This window comes from Curcuma longa, chromosome 6 (assembly GCF_044706935.1).
Source record: "Curcuma longa cultivar G26 ecotype Majalengka, Jawa Barat chromosome 6, ITB_CL_G26_1.1, whole genome shotgun sequence".
NCBI lineage: Eukaryota > Viridiplantae > Streptophyta > Magnoliopsida > Zingiberales > Zingiberaceae > Curcuma > Curcuma longa.
The window spans coordinates 4420952-4443623 of NC_133866.1; the positions used below are offsets into that span (position 1 = coordinate 4420952).

Sequence of the window (22672 nt, forward strand, 5' to 3'; positions counted from 1 at the left end):
TCCATCGATTTTAACAAGTGGTATCAGAGCGAGACCGCTCTTCACCGGACTAACCGCCGGATGAGCTAGGATCCAGATCTAACCATATGGTTTGAACCTTAAAACAAAGGAAGTGGGTGCTCCCGTGTCTGAATCAAGAGGACTAGACACCAGATGAGAAGTCCTAGTAGGTCGGGTGGACCGAGGGGCAAAAAGTCCTAGTTGCGACTAGGTGAAAAGTTCTAGTAGGTCGAATGGACCGAGGGACAAAAAGTCCTAGCTGCGGCTAGGTGGGAAGTCCTAATAGGTCGGGTGGACCGAGGGATAAAAAGTCCTGATGGATCGAGGATTCAAACATCAAAAACGACGTTGAGGAGGGCCTGTGGTCCTTTGTTTGAGGGGGGATTGTTGGGTTGCAATGGTGCAAACATAGTCTCACATCTAAAGTACATGGAAAAGATCATGGGGTTAAAAGGATGGAAAGTATCTCCATTGGTTTGAGGCCTTTTGGGGAGCCCAAGAACAAAGTCATAAGAGTTTAAGCCAAAAGTGGACAATATCATACCATTGTAGAGATATTTTGATTTCATCGGTTTTAACATTGAGCTTGGGTGAAAAAATCTCTTCTGAAAGGATTTTATCATTTTCATATTAGAAAGTAATCCCTAAAGTCACTCAGAAGCAGTAAATTTTTCTGAAAGACCTCAATGGAAAGAGAAAATTGTATCTGAGATTGACTTTATCTTATAAAATAATACTTAGAAACTTGTGGATCTTCCTCAAGGAAGTAGACCACTAGGGTACAAGTGGATTTTCAAGATGAAATCAGATGACATGATTGATAAATACAAGGCCAGATTGATAATTAAAAATTACCGACAACGAGAAGATCTTGATTACTTTGATATATATTTTTCGATATTGATAATAATTTTATAAGAAATTTGCCACGTGTATAAGAAATTTGACACGGCAGGCATGCACCCAGCGAGAATCGAACCTTGCGTAACCAATTCTTTTCTTCGTAAGAAATCAATTGTAAAATTTAAAATCTAGAGTTCATTTCTTCGTAACATGAATTCTTTTATTTTTTTTATTTTTTCTTTAACAAAAGGTAGAATCCGTCATCCCAATGATCACACACGATCGATTTCACGATCATTTGTAAGAAGGTAAATTGAAAAGTTACAGTTGATCACTATGGTGAGGGTATTATCTCGGCTTCATCAAAATTCAACCTTTGCCCACTTCAACAAGTCTATCCCGCAGTAACCAACTTAATCATGCTCCGAAGACTTCTTTTCTTTTCTCAAACAAAGATATGATGTAAAGATTATTGTCTCTAAATAAATTAATTAAGAAATTGTTTAAATTATTAAAAAAAAATTTTTTGACATAATGATAAAGTTATCATTATGTGATTTGGAAGTCACAAATTTAAATCGCTGAAATAGCTTCTTGTAATATATAATAAAATTGTGTATAATAAAATTCAATATTGTTTGATTCTAACTCGTATTGATAGGAGTTTCGTGTTGTCACAAAGTGATGTCAATATGTGATTGATCATATCTTATCGGCTAAAAAATCAACTTAGGGTTTTTAATGACTCGATGAAGAAATTTTGGACAGACCAATTCAAAGAAGGTGCCGGAGGTGACGAGGAGGAGCGCTCCACTTATATAATTTACGACTTGACATGGCGGTTCCGTAAGTCAAAGGGTGGCCGCCATTAAGCTCAAAGTCAAATCTGCATGTGTGCGTGCTTACGTCCGCTGGGATCCAAAAGCGATCTCGCATGCTTACGCCACGCTCAGACGTGTCCTTGAGGAGATTTACAGTCTACGACAGGACAGCGTGCACAGATGAAAAGTCAGCCGACTGCCGGAGCACGAGCCTGGTGTGCGTCGGTGCGTGGTAAACGTTGTATCTTGTTCGGAGTAGGAAATGAGATCAAAGGGAATCTTTTCAATTCGGCCCCTGTACATTTTTCATATATTTTGCAAAACGTAGACTTGATATAGAAGTCAACAGCGTATCTGTCACGCGCTCATGATGGGTTGAGTGGAAATACATTTTAAATTTTTTTAATTGGTTATGTATTTATATTATAATTTTTTTGTTATTTATTGATTTTAAGAGTTTTTTATATTTATTTATAAGTTTGATATTTATTTTATCAATGAATATAATTTAGAAATTTTATTCATGTATATTATTTATTAACATATATAATCTATGGATAATTTATAATTATAAATATTAACGAAGTTAAATATTTAAATTTATTTATTTAATTGACCTTATTTCTATTAAATAAAAAAAATAAAATTTTACTTAAATTGAATATCAAACTCACTCGTTGTGACAAGAAGGTAAAAACGCCATCTTAGTAGCACCATACTTCCTTAAAAAGAATAAATTATGAGAGGCTCCGCCCAATAACAGTAGCCCTTGCAAGGGGTGAGACAACCAAATTTCGCACCCATTGAAAATCAACCCAACCTTAATTTCAACAACACCCTTACAGGAACTATCTGCAACAGCCTTTAAGAGCAATATTAAACTCACTCATTTGTGGCAAAAGGTGAAGTTGCCACCTTAGTGGCCCTTCCAGGGATACCTCACACTTGCTGGAAGGGGGTAAATCATGAGAGACTTTACTCTGCAACAGTAGCGACTACAGTAACCATCTACGCCAATTTGTAAAGGCTATATCAAACTCACTCATGTGGTAAAAGGTTATATGCCGACCACGAGTGCTCTCACGCGGTCGATCTCATAGTCATTTATAGAGAGGTAATCACGAAGGGTTTTGTCTCAACACATGACCCCTGCATGAGGGAGGTCGATCATGAACCCAAGAAACATTTCTCCGCTTGAAATTAACTCGATCCGAGACCTCATGTGGTAAACTCACATTTAGTGGCCAACTATATCAACCTGTGGGGACTATATCAAACTCACACATGGTTATAGATTCTCAATTAATCAACAATTAATTCATTCGTTACACAAATAAATAATTTAGAAAAGAATAATTCACGTTCATTCTCTTGGACAACTTTTGTCTCGACCAATTCGACATTCAACACGCATAAGTTATGTGTAGGAGTCAATTTGGTTCAGTGCAATCTGAATCCTAGATTTGCACGCCGTGCACACTCATATATGAAAGAGAACTTTTTCCCATGCATATGTTCACACCATCAATACATGTGGAATATTTTAAACCAACCATATTAACTTAATTGAACTCTCGATATGAGATTAAAGTTATATTCACGTCCCCGGGGCAATGGTGCAACGGTAGGACATCCGGGTTGTAACCTAGGGACCCGCGGTTCGATCCCCAACTACGGCGTATTTGCAGGAATTTTCCTCCAAATGGGGAACGCAATCAAAGGATGTTGGGCATCTGGATTGACCGCCGTATGCGCTTCCCGATTTACCCTGGTGGTCGGTGGAAAACTTCCGTGGACCGGACCGACCACCCCAGAGATGTTGGCTACTGGGATTATCATTTTTTTAAAGTTATACTCACAATGATGCTTCCTCCTTCATCTGCCTCCTTCTTCCATTCACTTTCCAACATTAAGAACGGTAACTTTGTCGCTAGCAGTCAGGCGATGTTCATGTAGAGCTACTGATGCAAATTAAACCGGATGATTGCCCTTCGAAGTATAGAATTGTCATCGACTTTGTCAATTACCTAAATCCTTGATTATGCTCATATATAGATTGTATGATTCCCCAAAATTGTTAAATTTAAAATCTAGAGTTGATTTCTTGGTAACTTGAATTCTTTTCTTTTCTTTTTTTTCGCAAACAAAGATCCGATGTAATTAAGGATTACTACCTCTAAATAAATAAAGTAAAGAATTGTTTAAATTGATGCAATGATAAAATTATTATTGATTTGGAGGTCACAAATTTAAATCGTCAAAATAATTTCTGATAATGTATAATAAGATTGTGTGTAATAGGATTCAATGTTGTTCCATTCAACCCCGTATAGTTATAAAGAAGAGTTTTGTGACGTCACAACGTGATGTCAATATGTGATCGATCATATCTTCTTGGTAAGAAATCAACTTGGAGTTATAAATGACTCGATGAAGAAATTTTGGGCAGATATTGATCAATTCAAAGAAGGTTCCGGAGGTGACGAGGAGGAGAGCTCCACTTATATAATTTACGACTTGACTTAATTAGAAATTTTTGGCCGTCATGAAGTGCAAAATCAAATCGGTGCAGTTCGACGAATTTAGAAGTTGGGGACTCATTTGTAAAAGGAGAAACAATGGGGAGTGAAATGAAAATTTACAAGACCCCTAATGGTGTATAAAACACGCATTGATTTGCAGTAGTTCAGCAATAGCGATCGCATACCCGAAAGAGAAGAAGAAGACGATGGATTCCAGATTTTGGTGGTCGTTCTTCCTCGCCTTGGCAATGGCCTCCGCCGGAGCTCGCTCTCAGTCCACTGACGCCCTCGGTTTCCTCTCCATCGACTGCGGCATAGCGCCCGGTTCGTCCTACGTCGACTCCACCACCGGCATCTCCTACGTCTCCGACACCGGCTTCATCGACACCGGCGTCAACCGCAACATCTCTGACGACTACGTTGGCAACGCCAGGTACCAGCAGCTCCTTACCCTGCGGACCTTCCCCAACGGCGACCGCAACTGCTACACCATCGGGTCGCCGGCAGTGGTGCAGGGGTCCAAGTACCTCCTTCGGGCATGGTTCCTCTACGGCAACTACGACGGGCTCAACGGCCAGCAGCAGTCCTTCGACATATACCTCGGCGTCAACTACTGGGACAGGATGAACATTGCAACCCCGGAGTCATTTTACTGGACGGATATCATCACGGTGGCCAACACCGGGTATATATATAGTTGTTCAGTAGGCAAAATCAGAGAATTATTGAATGAACAATCATCAAATGTGATCTCTTTCTTTTAGGGATTTATCGGTGTGCCTTGTGAACATCGGCATGGGGACGCCGTTCATCTCCGGGATCGACCTACGGCCGGTGAGGGACAATCTCTACCCGGCGGCGCACGAGGGACAGACTTTGATATTGTTCAACCGGTGGAACCTTGGAGAGGCGTCTGAGACAGTCAGGTTATTATTATTATTATTATTATTATTATTAATATATAAATATATCAAGTATAATTTTATAAATGTGCTTCGCGCTGGCTTCCTTCCTTGTCTAGGTATCCGGCCGACCCGATCGATCGGGTGTGGACGCCATGGAGCTCCTCGCAGTTGAACTTGAACGACGTCTCCACCGACTCCACCGTCCAAAACCTTCCCCAAGACTTGTTCGAAGTTCCCTCCGTCGTGATGCAGACCGCCGTCACCCCAATCGACTCCTCCACCCTCGTCTTCCCATGGGATCCCTTGCCCGGCGACGTCAACCAGTTCTTCCCCATCCTCCACATATCCGAGATTGTTGACCTCTCCGGCACCAGTCAATCGCGGCAGTTCAACTATTACATGAATGGATTGCCCATGCTGAGGATATATATACTCCCCCTTACCTCTACTCGGGCTACCTCTACGGCGACGTGCCCATCCCTACGTTCCCCACCTATAACATCACCCTCGAGGCTCTCAGCAACTCCACTCTACCGCCCATCCTCAATGCCGTGGAGCTATACATGATCATGAACAACACCTCCGTGCCCTAGGATCCTGGAGATGGTCTGTAGCTAGCTAGCGGCTTTCGGTGGTGGAACAGGACACGGAAAAATAAGTTCCCACCTTTACTTCACTTGTCTCTGTTGCAGTATAAGCAACTAGTACTATTGTATGTTTCTCCATTTCATTCTCGTGTGGTTTGTTTACATGTTATTACGTACTTGTGTGAAGGAAAATAGTATTTGATGATATATATACTTTTATTTTCTGTGGTAAAAATATGATCATCTTGCATTTCTCTTTTGTTACAAGAAAAAAAATCCATATTTTCTTGTTCCTCGTGGTATGATACAAGTTGCTCAATATATCCTTGGCAATAATATTGTTCAGTGTAGCTAGCCGATCCTCATCAATACATTAATGTTTTAGCATATTTGATAGCTAAGATCATTCAAATTCAGAAATTGAGACCGGTGTAGCTAGCCAGTGTTTTCAAACATAAATTAAACCTCGGGTTTGAACCGTCCAACCTCCCCATCATGGTTTCTACAGTCAGAGTTGATCAGACGTGCTCCTCTTTTTTATGATTAATATCTTCTAGAGTTCTTAAGAATACATTTTTATTTGGAACGTGCCGAATTTTTTTTTGTCAGAACTTTGGATTTTCAAGGATACTTTCATGCATTATACTCGAGATCAAAGGGAAATCATTTTTGCTTTTGTCAGAAAACTCTTATTTCTGTCGTCGAGGAACTTAATAAATCTTTCAACGAATCTAAAGTGCATACATTCACTTTTTTTTAAGAAACTATTTGCTTCCACCATATCATGATGTATTCGGATTAAACAAATATTCCTCCATAATCTAATGGATTCCTAATAAGTAATAATATTGTTTTCAAAGTACGCTTGAAAACAACTCCAAATACTTTAGATTTGTTCAAACTTGATAATTGAATTGTTTGTATATTATTTATGTAGTATAATAATATCCAAATAACTCTTTGAAATCAAATGATTTTTTAGAGAGGTTTTTGTTGTGAAGATAATGAATGTTTATGCAAAATGGAGTTTTATAATTGATACGGCGAAAACCTAAACCTGCCATGTAGTCCTAGATTTGGAGTGATATGGAGCTATTAGCCAAGCTCAAGAAGTATTAGATAAATCTCGGAGGGTGACCCGTCGATAACCTCATCTTCGGGTCCCGACCCAGGCCTCTACTCAGTCTCATGCGCCGACCTTATCTAAACCTCAGATTCTGACTTCGATCTTTTACTCGATTTCGTGTGCCTACCTCATCTCAACCTTGGGTCCTGACCTCGGCCTCTACTTGATCTCATGCGCCGACTTCATCTTAGCCTCGGATCCCAACCTCAGCATTTACTCGGTCTTGATTGCCTACCTTATCTCAACCGTGAGTCCCGACCTTGGCCTCTACTCGGTCTCATGCGCCGACCTCATGTCAACCTCGAGTCCCGACCTCGATCTCTACTCGGTCTCATGTGTCGTCGACCTCATCTCATCCTCGGGTCTCAACCTCAGCCTTTACTCGGTTTCATGTACGATTTCATCTCAGCCTCGGGTCCCGACCTCAACCTCTATTCAGTCTCATGCACTGATCTCATCCCGATCTTGGATCTTTTGTCATTCACTTTTAGGCGGGGCTCATAAGTTGTTTCATCCTTAAGATCAGGAAATTAAACCTAAGACTGTTTCTCCCGACGAATAAGAAAAATATTTCGGAAGACATAGATAATTAGAACGTGTATATCAGAAGCACGTATTTCTGAATAGTTTTTAAATGGGCGCTGATGTTTCGGAGAACGATTATATAAAAGGCTGCCTATACCCACGAGCGCATGTATGCATACTAGAGCTGTCAAACGGACCAATCCATGGCGGGACGGGCTAACCCAGTTGGATAATTTTATGTGGACTAGCATAATTAATAGGATGCTATTGGGCTTAGCCATAATGGGTAGGCTTGGTCCATTATTTCCTCTATATGTAGAGACCCCTACTCCTAACCCTAATGTATGTGGATTGTCGCCCCATTGAGACATATACGAAATTTTTTATTTACGGCGGGTGATAGGAGCAGTTTCTTCTCTACTTTTTCTCTATTGTTTAGGTTTCTTTCTCAGAAACAAAGATGAACTCATCGGCATCTTCTGCTCCAGATATTTTTTTCTAACGTCTAATTTCGTATATTGTGTTTTCCTCATTTGTCATATTATGAATTAGATATTGTAGATCTTTGTTTTTTATCAATTGGTATCAGAGTCAGGTTTATCAATTCTAATATGACAATGAGTTTTTCTTCTTCAATCAATCTTTTTCCCTAAATTTATTTTGCGATTTGGAGAACACCGTATCTTTTCCCATCGAAAGAGTCAGAGATAGACATGCACGTCGTGCTATCCGAGTTCGTCGCCACCGCGCTCTTCGTCTTCGCCGCCGAGGGTTTCCATTCTCTCCCTCGAGTGAGGACCGGCCTGATGTGGGTTGGGCAAGCGGTTGGCGAAGTCGGCGTCTTGGGTTTAGGAAGTGTGGAAAGAAATGAAATAAAAAAAAAGTGCGGCGCCGAGCAGCATCTAAATTTTTTATTTTGGCGAAAGCGTGCCCTAAGGAGCGCAATGGAGGGCCCACAAGGTTTACAATCTGTCTGTTTTTTATTTCGGCGTCGTGGGGTTTTTTTTTTATGTGAAATAGTAATTAGTTGTGGCCTGCCTCTTACTTTAAAAAAAAAAAACAACGTGCCTCCTATTGTGGGCAGCAATGGAGGGCCAATTACTATGTGTCCAAAATCAAAATTTATAAGGTTTATCCGTAATCCTCTTCTCCTCCTACCCTCTCTATTATCTCGTCTCGTCTTTCTTTTCGATGTTACCGAGGCGACACTTTCTGCTCCGATCCTGCCCTAGATAAGACCCTCAAGTTTCGCGCTCTGTTTTCTGTTCGGATTGAAACCGTGGGCATCGATTTCACCGGGTAACACAGACGCGCTGCATGTTTTGTGGACGTTCCACACATTGAGAAGGTTTTATTTGTGTTATCATGGGCTTGGTGGTGGAAGATTTTCCGAAAGAATTGCTTGTCGATATTGTTAAGAGAATAGAAAGAACTGCCGATAGAAATTCAGTTTCTCTTGTGTGCAAGCGTCTATATGAAATTGATCGAGAACAAAGGGATTTCTTAAAGGTTGGATGCGGATTACACCCTGCAACAGAAGCACTAACTGCCCTCTGCTTGCGCTTTGCTAATATAAAGAAGCTAGAAATTACCTACTTTGGCTGGATGTCTAACTCAGGCAAACAATTAGATAACCAGGGCTTTTTTGTGCTGTGTTCCAATTGCCCTTTGCTTACAGAACTCACTTTAAGTTTTTGTTCATTTATTAATGATAATGGCCTTGCATACCTATCCTCTTTCCCAAAGCTTAGATCCCTCAAGCTAAATTTTGCTCAATCAATCAGTTCTAATGGCATTCTCTCACTTGTTGTTGGTTGTAAGAATCTTTCTGCTCTTCATCTCATTCGCTGCATGAGAGTGACCAGTGTTGAGTGGCTTTCTTATCTTGGTGAGTTTGGAAAGCTTCAGGATCTTTCAATAAAATATTGCAAGGGTATTAGTGAGGATGATCAGATGAAACTTGGTCCTGGATGGAACAATCTAAGGCATTTCGAGTTCAACACAGTTAATATCACCATATGGACTCACGGCTGCATTCATCTCTCACTCTTACCACACAGTTAATATCGATTAATTAATTCTCTAATTAAGTTCTAATTCTCACGACAGCATAGGAACTTGTGAAGGCCTTAATAGATGAAAACTGGGTGTTTTGTATTAATGATTGTTTTTTATTAATGGGTGTTTTTTTGGGGCTGAATTAGAGATTGGTTGATGTTGTCGAAAAAAAAAACAAACAGTTTGGAATTTGGAAGGCCGAATGAGAGAGAGAGAGAGAGAGAGGGAGAATGAGCCTATGACATTTGTTATTAAGGCAATGACTTTATTCCCCTCCAGTCCCATCCTTGTTTGGTTCTTTTTGTTTGCTTAATTAAGGCAATGACTTTGTTCTTCTCCATTAACCAAATTACCTACGGCATTTGTTATTTTAAATTATCATAAGGTCTTTTAAATTTAAGACCATTTTGTATTGTTGTTGATATTTTTCATAGTTGTGAGCTCGCCTTCGTGAGACGGATTATGATAAAATATTATTGTTGAAAAATTGTTATTAATGTGACATTAGGAATTATTTTAATAATGCGCTTACCCTATCGGTTTGTCTTTATTAATATAGTTCTAATGATTGGTAATTATATTTTAAAGTTTTCAGTATCCTTTCGATATTAGCTTTAAAATATAATTATTTTATGTGATGTGAGAATTAATTCATGCATTGTAATTCGGGACCCTTCGGCGGGATTGCATTTGCATGAGATAACTTTATTGTGGTCATAAGCTCTATTTCTTTTGTTGGATATGCTCGACAATAATCTCCCATTAATGTTTAAATTTCAGCTTTGCTTATGAGTATGAACTCTTTACCAAAGCTGAATGGAACCAATTTTGAGGACTAGGTTGACTCTGTTAAATTATTCCTTGCCATTTCTAATGTTAATGCTGCCCTTACTGAAAATGAGCCTGATGTTAATTCCCACAACTAAATCTTCCGCTTTTGTTATAACAAAACATGAAAAATGGACTCATTCTAATAAAGTCTGTTGGCAGCCTTATGTATGCTCAAGTTTGTACACGTCCTGATATTACTTTTGTTGTGAGTGTACTTGAGTAAACCTGGTGTGACACATATGCATGTTGAAAAAAGTGTTTTGAGGTATCTGAAAGGTACCAAAATTATATGATCACATATAGGAGATCAAATCATCTTGAGGTAACAGGTTATTCTGATTCTGATTATGGAGGTTGCCCAGATGATCAAAAGTCCACATCAGGATAGATATTCACATTAGCTGAAAGAGCTATCTCTTGGAAAAGTGTCAAACAAACTCTTATAGCTACATCAACCATGGAAGGAGAGTACATATATAACTTGTTATAAGGCCACATGTCAAGCGATATGGTTGAAAAACTTTATTGCTGAATTTGATTTTGTCGAGAGTATCTCTAGGCTTCTCACTATATATTGTGATAACTCTGCCGTGGTGAGTTTCTCTCTCAATAATAAAAGTTCAAAGCGCACCAAACACTTTGAGACAAAATTCATGTTTGTGAGAGAGAAGGTTCAAGAGTTTAAAACTCGTGTCGAGCATATCCCTACAGAGCTTAATATTGCTGATCCCCTAACCAAAGGCATAACTGTTAAAGCTTTTGTTGATCATGTAACCCGTATGGGTGTAATAAGGCCTTTTGATATTTTGGGTTAGTGGGAGTTTATGCTTATGTTTTTGTTATGACATCACATTTATAATATTTGAGACATTGAACAATATTGAGATATTGCTCAAATAATAACTACTGTTGATATTGCTCAAATAATAACTACTGTTGCATATATATTGTGATGACATATTGTATATTGTGAAGACATTTCGGATCCAGTCTCAATTTTGTTGTTATTATATGACATCTTGGGCAGATGTTTGGGTCATTTTACTGAGAAATAGCATGCACTTTATTCAAATTTTGGCATGTCATTTTGTTGGGTTCTTCCCATTTATCCATATTCCATTTTGTTGTTTTGTTGTTGGGTCACAGGATATAAGTATCTTACAATGCATGATATCATTATTCCTTCGAATGTGATTTTCTGTATTATTAAGATGCTTATAGTTCCATTTTGGACCTTTTCGTGTTATGTGTTGACTTATTTTGACATCTTATTATGGTCATATATTGTTGATTAATCTGATGTATTAATTATGATGTCCAAGTGGGAGAATGTTGGATAATTTTATGTGGACTAGCATAATTAATAGGATGCTATTGGGCTTAGCCATAATGGGTAGGCTTGGTCCATTATTTCCTCTATATGTAGAGACCCCTACTCCTAACCCTAATGTATGTGGATTGTCGCCCCATTGAGACATACACGAAATTTTTTGTTTACGGCGGGTGATAGGAGCAGTTTCTTCTCTACTTTTTCTCTATTGTTTAGGTTTCTTTCTCAGAAACAAAGATGAACTCATCGGCATCTTCTGCTCCAGATATTTTTTTCTAACGTCTAATTTCGTATATTGTGTTTTCCTCATTTGTCATATTATGAATTAGATATTGTAGATCTTTGTTTTTTATCAAACCCATGACGGACCCATCATATGGTGGGGCGGGGCGGGCTAACCCACCAATTTGACGGGTTGAAAAATCTCCAACCCAACCCAACTCAAGACAGGCCGCGGGTTAGGCGGGCCAACCCGCGGGCCTATTAAAAAATAAAAAAATATTAAAAATATTAAAAATATTAAAAATTTTAAGTTTGAAATATAATTTAAATTGATTAAGTTAAAAGTTTTAAATTTGAATTATAATTTTTAAGCTTAAATTGTATTTTAAATAGATGAAACTCACTAATTCATTAAGTTTTATACTTTAATTTTAAAATTTAAAATAAATAAATAAACTTTCTCAATCCGCGGGCCAACCCAAACCCGCCGCGGGCCAACCCACGCGGGTCGTGGGCCTAGGCGGGCCAATCCACCTCAACCCATCTTAAAATGGGTTGATAAAATTAAATTTCAACCCAACCCGCCTAAATTTCTTGGCGGGACGGGCAAACCCGGCGGGCCTAACCCAACTTGACGGCTATAATGCACATACAGAACCCTAACGTCCTCTACCACGAAAACCTCCTCTTCCACGACCTCTGCTAGCGAAGTCTTTCTTTTTTTCTATCTCCCCTTTCACTTGAGAAGCTTGAAATGTCTTTTCATCATTCTTCTCAACTGATTGATTTCGCCTTGCCTCATGAGCTTGCAAAGAACTCATAGTTCATCAAAAGTGAACTCATTAGTCTCCTCAATCGAAGTTACTATGTAATCATATTTAGGAGTCAAGCTTCGTAAAACTTTCGAAATAATAATTACATCAGCGATGTTTTCTCCATAAGATCTCATTTGACTAACGATCGAAATTATTCTAGATAAAAAATCTTGTAAAGTTTCATTACCCTTCATTAGCAAGGCTTCAAATTCACTTCAGAGAGTCTGGAGTTTGACTGCTATCACTCTAGAGGAGCCTTAGAATTCTTTCTACAGTATTTCCTATGTTTCTTTGGAAAATGAGGCAGTTGCAATTCTGGAGAAAACTATCTCATGTACTGCTTGTTGAATTAAAGATGAACAATGCTTTTAATTCTTTCTTTATGTTCTCCTTTAATCGACTTTTTTCGGCATCCTCGTCGTCAAAATATTTCTCTACTAAATTTAAAAGATCTTGAGATCTAAATAGAATCTTCATTTTGATGCTCCAAAATTAGTAGCACTCTCTTTTGAAAATGAAGATAAGGGGTTGAGAAACTCTATTGATTGTCATTGCAAGCAACTAGGACACGCCAAACTCAACATTGTGATACCACCGTTAGAAAAATTAAGGAGGAGGATAATAGGAGGTAGACAATAGACAAGAGGATTACATAATAATTTTTTCAATATTTCATTCATCAATACGCAGCATATTTATAAGTTATTTATATAACATCAACCACTAACTCCATACACACATCCCATTTAATAAAAATATATTAAAACCAGATATTTTTTTACCACTAATTACCATGCATATCATCAATCCATTAACTCCACTGCTAATTTTGGATCAATTATATATCAACCCCATCTCCAGCATCCTAGGGCACGGAGGTGTTGCTCATGGTCATGTAGAGCTCGAAGGCATTGAGGATGGGCGGGAGTGTGGAGTTGCTGAGAGCCTCGAGGGAGATGTTATAGGTGGGGGACGAACCGAGGGGCGCGAGGCTATAGACGGCGTCCGAGTAGAGGTAAGGAGGGGTCACATTCTCCACCGCGAGCAATCCATTCACGTAGATGTTGAACTGCCGCGTTTGATCGGTACCGGAGAGGTCAACAATCTCCGATATATGGAGGATGGGGAAGAACTGGTTGACGTAGCCGGGGATGGGGTCCCATGTAATGACGAGGCTGGAGGAGTTGATGGGGGTGACGGCGGTCTGCATGACGACGGAGGGAACTTCGAAGGCGTCCTGGGGGAAGTTTTGGACGGTGGAGTTGGTGGAGACGTCGTTCCAGTTCGACTCCGAGGAGCTCCATGGCGACCACAGCCGATCGATCGGGTCGTCCGGATACCTAGACAAGGAAGCACGAAGCATATTTTATCAATTTAATCCAAAAATAATAAAGAAATTACTTAAATGAGATTTTACAATTATAAATTATATATAATTATATGCTTACACGTTTTGTTATATGGGTAAAAAATTTTAAAACGCCTTTTATTATCATTTTTGTCAAAAAAAAAAATCAGAAAATTAAAACTCGAAATAGAATTACTTTAATTTATTTAAAACTACTATTACAAAAATACTATGTATTTACTTGATTAAAATTATATAAACTTGAACCAAAACATTAACTAATCATATTAATTTTAATCATTAAAGATTTCTTAGTAAGATTAAACCATCGTGACTTTTGGTCATGACATGATCGTTTTTTGGGGATAAAATATTATGATCATTTAAGATGCAATGTGATTTTCAAGATTTTTATTTTCAAAAATTATATATATATATATATATATATATATATATATCTTAAAATACGTGATTGTACGCAACATCAAAATGGAAGCACCCCAAATAATTTAGAGCCCTTAGAAACAATAAATAGTATCATTTTATATTTTTTATTATTTATTTATTTATTTTATGATTAAATCATTTAAGATTTTCTTTTTAGGGTTTAGGGATTGGGTTATAGTATTAAATAAAAAAATTATTAAAAATAAAAATTATTTTTTATTAATTTTTTGATTTACGATTAAACTATTTAAGATTTTTCTTTTAGGATTTAGGGATTGAATTATAGTATTAAATATAAAAAATAAAAATAAAAATAAAAAACCATTTGGAATTCTTTTGGACATTTCAATTCTAACATCATGCACGGTCAAGTTGTACAGAATATCACTCTTTTATATATATATAGTATTAAGAGTTTAATGTGTAGTTATTTATTTTTAATTTAAAGAAAGTAAGAAATGCTTAGTGTTGGGTATAATAACCTGAGGTAATTAGACTCCTCTCCCAAGTTCCACCGATTGTACAGCACCAAACTTCGCCCCTCGTTCACCGCTGGGTAAAGACTGTCCCTCAGCGGCCGCAAGTCGATCCCGGAGATGAACGGTGTCCCCGTGCCGGTGTTCACCAGGCATACCGAAAAGAACCTAAAACAAAGAGATCATCATCGATGATTGCTCATTCAATAATTCACTCAGTTTGCCTACGGAATTATACCCAGCGGTGGCCACCGTGATGGCCTCCGTCCAGTAGAATGACTCTGCCGTGGTAACGTTCACCCTGTCCCAGTAGTTGACGCCGAGGTGAAGGTCGAAGGACTGCGGCTGGCCGCCGAGCCCATCGTAGTCGCCGTAGAGGAACCACGCCCGGAGGAGGTACTTGGACCCCTGCGCTACCGCCGGCGACCCGATGGTGTAGCAGTTGCGGGTGCCGTTCGGGAAGGCGCGGAGATCAATGAGATGTGGGGACCAACCGTCACCCATGTAAGCGGCGGAGATGTTGTGGTTGATGCCGGTGTCGATGAAGTCAGCGTCGGAGACGTAGGAGATGTTGGTGGCGGGGTCGACGTAGGACGAACCGGGCTCGATGCCGCAGTCGATGGAGAGGAAACCGAGGGCGTCCGTGGATTGAGAGCGAGCTCCGGCGGAGGCCATGGCCAAGGCGAGGAGGAACGACCACCAAAATCTGGAATCCATCTTCTTCTTCTCCTTGGGGTGTGCGATCGCCATGGGCAAATCAATGCGTGTTTTATACACCATTTTAGTGTCTTATAAAATTTCACTCCCCATTGTTTCTCCTATTACAAATGAGTCCTAAATTTCTTTAGCAAAAAAATAGAATCTATCACTCCCCATTGATTATTTTTCTCTTAATGATCACTATAAAGAAGAGCATTATCTCGATTTCATTAAGGTTCGAACCTACTTTAGCAAATTTGTTCCGCACTAACTAACTGAATCATGTCTTAAAAGTCAAACTTCTAAATTCATGAAACTGTGCCCTCCTAAGTTTCAATTTTTATGACTCTCTTTCTCTACAAGTTTGTTTATTTTATTTAATATATATAATTAATTAATTAAAATGAGTATATATATATATATATATATATATATATATATATATATATATATATATATATATTTGACTCATTAATATTTGTAAATAAAAATTATGTGCATGAACAAAGTTTCTTAACTATATTCATTAATAAGGTTTTATTAAACTTGCAAATAATTAATTAAAGAAGTTCAATAACCAACTCAATTATAAACTGTAAAATTTTAGAGGAAAAAAATAAATTAAATTTGAATAACTATTTAGTGGTTATTCGGCTGGCCTAGTTTACACCTTTACAAATAATTGAAAGTATTGAGAGGGATTTGAAAATTAAAAAAATAAAAAGGATAAAAGTGACAAAGATCAAATTTTTTATTTCCACTCACCCAACCATGGTCGCGGTCGTGCGCTTTGCTCACGATATGGAAAATTTACAGGGGGCGAATTGAAAATTTTCACTTTGATCTGATTTCCTACTCCCAACACGATACAACATTTACCGCCCACCGACGCAGGCTGACTTTTCATCTGTGCACGCTGTCCTGATGAAGACTGCAAATCTCCTCAAGGACCAGGTCGGGCGTCGCGTCAGCATGCGAGATTGCTTTTGGATCCCAGCGGGCGTACGTACGCGTACATCCAGATTTGCACGGAGTTGACTTTGTACTACGCGTACATGCAGATTTGCACGGAGTTGACTTTGTACTACGCGTACATGCACTTCATGACTCCCACCCGTTGACTTATCAAACCACTAAGTCAAGTCGTCGCCGTTTAAGTTATCTAAGTGGAGCGCTTCTCGTCGTCACCTCCGGAACCTTTGAATTGATCAAACTGTCCAAAATTTCTTCGTCGACAATCATTCAAAGCTTCAAGTTGACTTTTTAGCGGGTTGGATAAGATCGATCTCAGATTGGTAATGCTGAAATTTGCTCATGCAGTTCAGTAAAATGTCAAAAATATATTGATGTGGCGGAAACGACAAAGGCATGTGACGGGCCTAAGACTTAGTCAACTTGAAGCCAAGTCATTCCGACTAGTCATCGAGCTCAAGTCCAGCTAATCTGACTCAAGTCTGAACTGGAATCAAGCCAACCCGACTTAAGATCAAGTTCAGATCAAGTCGGCAAACCAATAGGTGGAACCATTCAGCCATAGTCCGACCTGATCAAGCTCAATAGGATCAAGCTCAATAGGATACTCAACCAAAGGGGTTAGCTGAGCAAGTGAGCAGGGGAAATGGTGCAAACACATTCTGAGGGTGTGGGTGGATGTGTGAGATGTGGCGTGGACACATTTTGTGATCCTCTTCTCTTTGATAGAAACTGACTTAAGCATCAGATGAGTTTCGCTAAGGTTCATCTTGAAGCTGACCCGACTTATATCCGACATGCTAGAAGTGCTATGCTCCAACAAACCAAAGAGTCAACCCCATCCCAGATCTCAACTGGATCATATATGATTTCTAATGAATATTTTTAAGCTAATCATTAGTTTGACATTATTTCGATGACATAATTTGGCATCAAACTGAAATATTTTTGTCTCTGCCAATTCAGTTGATACCCAGATCCGCAATGTAAAGAACAATCTAAACAATTCCTTGATTTATTTATTTAGAAGGCAGTAATCCTCAATCGTATCTTTTTGAGAAAAGAAAAGCTCTACATTTTAAGTTTAACAATCTTGGGGAATCATACAATCTATGAGTATAATCAAGGATTGCAGTAACTGACAAAGCCGGCGACAGTTCTATACTTCCAAGGGCAATAATCTGGTTTACATCAGCAGCTCGACGTGAACATCGTCTGACTGCTAGCGACGGAATTACCATTCTTAATGCGGAGGTTCTCTAGTTCCAAGCTGCTCCTCAGCTGTGCAGCCACATTCCCCATGGTTGGCCTAGCTTGGGGTGCTCGTGCCAGGCATCCCAATGCGGTATCGATACACTTCCAGACAGAATTCACATCGTACTCCCCATGAAGTCTTGGATCAACAACGTCCTCTATGGTTCCTCGGGTGAGCCTTTCGCGGACCCAGACTGAGACGTGTGCATTATCTGTGCTAGTTACGATTGGAGCTTGCCCGGTGACCAGCTCCAAAATGACCACCCCAAAGCTATAGACATCACTTTTGCTACTCAGCTGGCTGGTAACGTGGTACCTGAGTGAGTTAATAAGAATTACGACTTCATACGCGAAAAGAAATAAGAGAGGTACTGAACAAAAAATTGTGTTAGGGAAAGCATCTGTTTCTCAGGAGAACAAGAGAAGCAAGAAGGCAAGCAAGTACTCTGGATCCAAGTATCCGGCTGTTCCCATCACTACGGTCAATACATGAGTGTCTGCCTCGCTTAAAGTCTTTGATATTCCAAAATCTGCTATCTTTGCCTCAAACCTTTCACTCAGGAGTATATTTGCTGTCTTGACGTCTCTGTGAATGATAGGTGGTGTGCACGCCGTGTGCAGATACTCCAGTCCTAAACATCACCAGAAGTTAGAACCTACGAAAAATGATGGCCATAGATTGACCGGAGCAACGAACTTGGAAAGCACACAGACACGCTGTGTTAGAATCAAACCTTGTGCAGATTCAATTGCAATATGGAGACGCTGCTGCCAACTTAAAGATGCCACGTTCTGTGCTCTTCCTGCGGTTTGAGTATGAGAGCAACTTATCGATGCTTGTTCTATATTTGACAAATATCAGACCAGTGCATAAAGAGCCTTTTAGATAATTGACTATCATTGCCATTCTTCATATAACAGATAATTCCAGTATGATCTGGCCCATGTTGGCTCAGAATCTACAAAAACCACACCGGCAGAAAGCAAAGAAGAAAAAAACAACGAAAAAAAGAAGGCAACGGAGAAACAACCAACGAGAAGAGGAAAATTCTTTATTGCCGTGAATTGAAATGCTGCACAATTGATGTATTTATACACCATAATTGATAAGGTATGACATCACTTAAGCCAATCAAGTAATGCCATGTAAGCCATAAGAATAGGGAAGATAAAACTTATCCAAAAACTACACGTTGAAAGATAAAACTTATCAAAAACGTTAACTAAAGACCTATCAGGATTATTTGCTAATATATTACTCCCCCTAATCCTGATATGGTTGTAAATCATGAACACCGAGTAGTTGTCGTATCGCAGCTGAACCAAGTAGTCAAAGATACTATCAAGCAGGCTAGGAATGACCTTTATCTTCCTCTCTCCAGAGGTCAGAATTGTATTTTCATCTTCTATAGCTTCTTCGTTAACAAGAACACCTAGTTGAATCATCTCTAACCATGCCCCTTCATTGGTCTTTTCAGTGTTACAAGTGTTTGCCCTGGAGGTTCTCCTCTTGTGGCCAACTGCTCTCATTTTTATTAGCTAATGAAACAAGTTCAGTGACTTTTGAGCTATCCAGAAAATTCTCATAAAGTTTGAGTCCCTCAACTACATTTACCATCATGCCATCACTTGTTTCTCTGGTCAGGAATTCTTTTGGAGTTGATATTACTTTCAGAATTCCATGTTGATCCGAAGTCATAATTGTCTTGTCTCCACAATCGGAATCTTGATTACCATGCGCACAACCAACTTCCGACTTATTATCACTGGTTCCAAATGCATCCTTTCCATCCTTCAGGCAAGAGTTGTCCTCTGAGCTATGTGGATTGCAGTTTCCATCCTTTTCATTGAGAGGCAAGGAATCCTTGACCGATGACATATGCACATTGTTCTGGTTTATCTTGATAGACTTCAGTTCCTCCTCCATTGCTTTGTACCAGCAAGCCTCGGTTGCAGCCTCTTGGTAACATGTCGGCTCTTCAGACATCACCATCATCACCTCTTCATCAATACCAACCATTTCCTCAGTGTTGGCGTAGATATCAGCAAGCGATCTATAACGGACTGGCCCTTCATAAGACTCGGGTGTATTTGATTCCAAAGATGAGGTAGCTGCATGAATGCGTTCGATGATGGTGTAGATGGACTTGACACTCTTGTCATGGGCACCACGCCTACTGGTGGTGTTGGTGCGACCTCTTCCACTCCTGCCTCAGCATCTGCTGCAACAATCGGCTCGTCGGAATAGGATGCATCCAACATAATAAACTCCGGCAAATTTTCTTCATTGTTAGCACCTGCATTCCATGTCCATTCATAATTTTCTTGAAATATGACATCTCTACTTACTTGTAGCTTGCCACGCCTTGGATCAAATAGCCGATGTGCTTTGCAGCCTTCCTCGACACCCAAGTATACCATGGGTGAACTTCTGTCGTCAAGTTTCTTAAGGTGAGGGGTTGTGTTTTTCACATATGCAACACAACCGAACACCCTCAAATGAGCAAGATGTGGTTTCCTCCCCATCCAAGCTTCAAATGGGGTACGCTCTCCTAGCGCCTTAGTTGGGAGACGGTTTAGTAGATAGACAGCATGCCTAACCGCCTCTCCCCAGAACCTTGCCGGCATATGTGTACCCTTGAGGAGAGATCTTGCCATGGCCATAACGGTGCGATTACGGCGCTCCACAACACCATTCTGTTGGGGTGTGTAGGGAGCCGTGAGGTGCCGCTCGATTCCTTCATTTTCACAGAACTGAGTGAACTCCGTGGATAGAAACTCGCCGCCCCGGTCTGTTCGGAGTGTTCTGATCTTGTATTCAGTCTTGTTCTCCGTCAAGACTTTGAACTTCTTGAATGCTTGGAATGCATCATTCTTTGCTGCCAATAGAAACACCCACATCCACCTTGTGAAATCATCAACAATCAAAAGAAAATACTTGTTACCGGCGAGTGTACATGGTGAGATTGGCCCGCAAATATCAGCATGGAGAAGTTCTAACGGCTTCTCTGCTCTAAAGTTTGCTTGGTACGGGAATGGTGACCTTGCATGCTTGGCCATCACACACACCTCGCAAAAGCTTGTTTGGCTGGGGCAATAGTGGCACACCAACTGCCAATTTCTTCTCCCCCAAAAGCTTCAAGTCCTGGAAATTGACATGTCCGAGTCTTGCATGCCATAACCAGGTTGGGTCTTCTAGGCTTGCTATGAGACAGACTTGCTTGAATGTCTTCAAGGTTATCTTGTACAAGCGATTTTGTGTTCGCTTTACCCGCATCAAGAGCTTCCCGCTCCTATCAATCACCTTCATGGTATCTCCTTCCATGTGTACCTCGTTCCCAGTTTCTGTCAATTGACCAAGACTCATAATATTACTACAAAGTTTTGGAATGTAGTATACCTCGTGAAGAGCCTTCTGATCGCCATTCTTGCATTCGAACACAACCGTTCCCTTGCCCATTATCTCAATGGTTGATCCATCGCCAAATCTCATTTTTTCGCTACGATACATATCCGGTAGAAACCTTTCTTCGCTGAGTAGAATGGTATCCTGCCGCTCATGCTTTGTGTGAGACTCCTCGTGGGACACGGTCATCATCAGTGCTGGCTCTTCATCGGTGGCACAAGTGAGGTGAGCCTCATCACGACGCTTGTTGTAGCATTCAGACGCATAGTGCCCCATTTTCTCACAATTGAAGCATTTTATATGTCTCTTGTCACGAGCGCCATTGCCGCTAGTGCCTCCTGCACTGTCTTGGCGCTGCATACCACGACCACGTCCGCGCCCTCGCCCACGCCCACGCCAGTTGCCACGACTGTGATTGCTGGATCCATGCCCCTTGCCTCTTGATGAAGTGTCCACATTGCTCCCTTTCTGTCGCATTTGCCATTCGGCATGAGTAAGTAGGAGCTCACCTTCAGTGTTGTTGATGTTGCCATGTAGTCGTAGTGTTCGCTCCTCGTACGCCTTCAGTCGCCCTATAGCCTCCTCAAACGGCATAGTCTCAAGGTCGTGGAACTGTTCAATACCGGCAACAATAGGGAAGAATTTATCAGGGACAGAATCGAGTAACTTCTTTACCAACGATGAATCTTCAAGCGTGGCACCAAGGGTGGAGAATTTGCTGCTCATGGCGCTGAGTTTCCCAGCAAACTCATCAATCGACTCGTTCTCCTTCATCCGGAGGGCGTCAAACTCGCTTTTCAATGTTTGTACGCGTGCCTTCTTCACCCGATCACTACCAAGATACCTCGTCTTGAGGCTATCCCAGACTTCCTTCGCCGTCTTCTTATTTGCGATTTGGAGAAGGATGTCTTCGGGGACACACTGCAAGATATATGCACGTGCCTTTTTGTCCTTCTTTGCATCTACCTGGGCTCCTTCTGCTGGCTCTACCGCCTCCCAGACTCCCTGGGCATCAAGGATCGCCTCTGTCTTGATTGCCCACACAGTGTAATTGTGAGGGCTTAGCATCGGATAGAGAAATGGCACTCCGCCGTTCTCCTTCGCAGCAGCTTGTGGGATGCCCGATATTTTTGTAGAATCGTGGATTCAAGGCTCTGATACCAATTGTTGGCTCAGAATCTACAAAAACCACACCGGCAGAAAGCAAAGAAGAAAAAAACAACGAAAAGAAGAAGGCAACGAGGAAGAAACAACCAACGAGAAGAGGAAAATTTTTATTGCCGTGAATGAAAAAAAATACAGCCTTCGGTGGTATTTATACACCAAAAAGGATAAGCGATGACATCACTTCAGCCAACCAAATAACGCCACATAAGCCTAAAAATAGGAAAGAAAAAGTCTAAAAAATTATCATGAAAAACTAAACGTTAAGTGATAAAACTTATCAAAAACGTTAACTAAAGACCTATCAGGATTATTTGCTAA

At 40.2% G+C, this 22672-nt stretch overlaps 2 protein-coding genes and 1 pseudogene across 2 annotated transcripts; 2 read left to right on the forward strand and 1 right to left on the reverse strand.

Moving 5' to 3' along the window:
• Positions 1-4373: 4373 nt before the first annotated feature.
• Positions 4374-5885, forward strand: LOC141830388 (putative leucine-rich repeat receptor-like protein kinase At2g19210). Its single transcript, XM_074717822.1, has 3 exons — positions 4374-4871; positions 4951-5112; positions 5208-5885. Exons 1-3 carry the CDS (start codon positions 4393-4395, stop codon positions 5656-5658), a joined length of 1092 nt encoding a protein of 363 aa, XP_074573923.1. The 5' UTR covers positions 4374-4392; the 3' UTR covers positions 5659-5885.
• Positions 5886-8650: 2765 nt separating this feature from the next.
• Positions 8651-9393, forward strand: LOC141830465 (F-box/LRR-repeat protein 14-like). The gene has a single exon (XM_074717896.1). The coding sequence runs from the start codon at positions 8695-8697 to the stop codon at positions 9391-9393; it is 699 nt and encodes a 232-aa protein (XP_074573997.1). The 5' UTR covers positions 8651-8694.
• A 4149-nt stretch (positions 9394-13542) lies between these two features.
• On the reverse strand, positions 13543-15606 carry LOC141830390 (putative LRR receptor-like serine/threonine-protein kinase At4g29180; annotated as a pseudogene).
• Positions 15607-22672: the final 7066 nt, after the last annotated feature.

What these genes read in the sequence shown, in the direction of transcription:
- LOC141830388 (XM_074717822.1), top strand. Translation starts at nt 4,393, where the DNA reads ATGGATTCCAGATTTTGGTGGTCGTTCTTCCTCGCCTTGGCAATGGCC. An exon ending in ATCACGGTGGCCAACACCGG is followed by an intron (nt 4,872 to 4,950) that starts GTATATATATAG and finishes TCTTTCTTTTAG; the next exon opens with GGATTTATCGGTGTGCCTTG. An exon ending in GAGGCGTCTGAGACAGTCAG is followed by an intron (nt 5,113 to 5,207) that starts GTTATTATTATT and finishes TTCCTTGTCTAG; the next exon opens with GTATCCGGCCGACCCGATCG.
- LOC141830465 (XM_074717896.1), top strand. Translation starts at nt 8,695, where the DNA reads ATGGGCTTGGTGGTGGAAGATTTTCCGAAAGAATTGCTTGTCGATATT.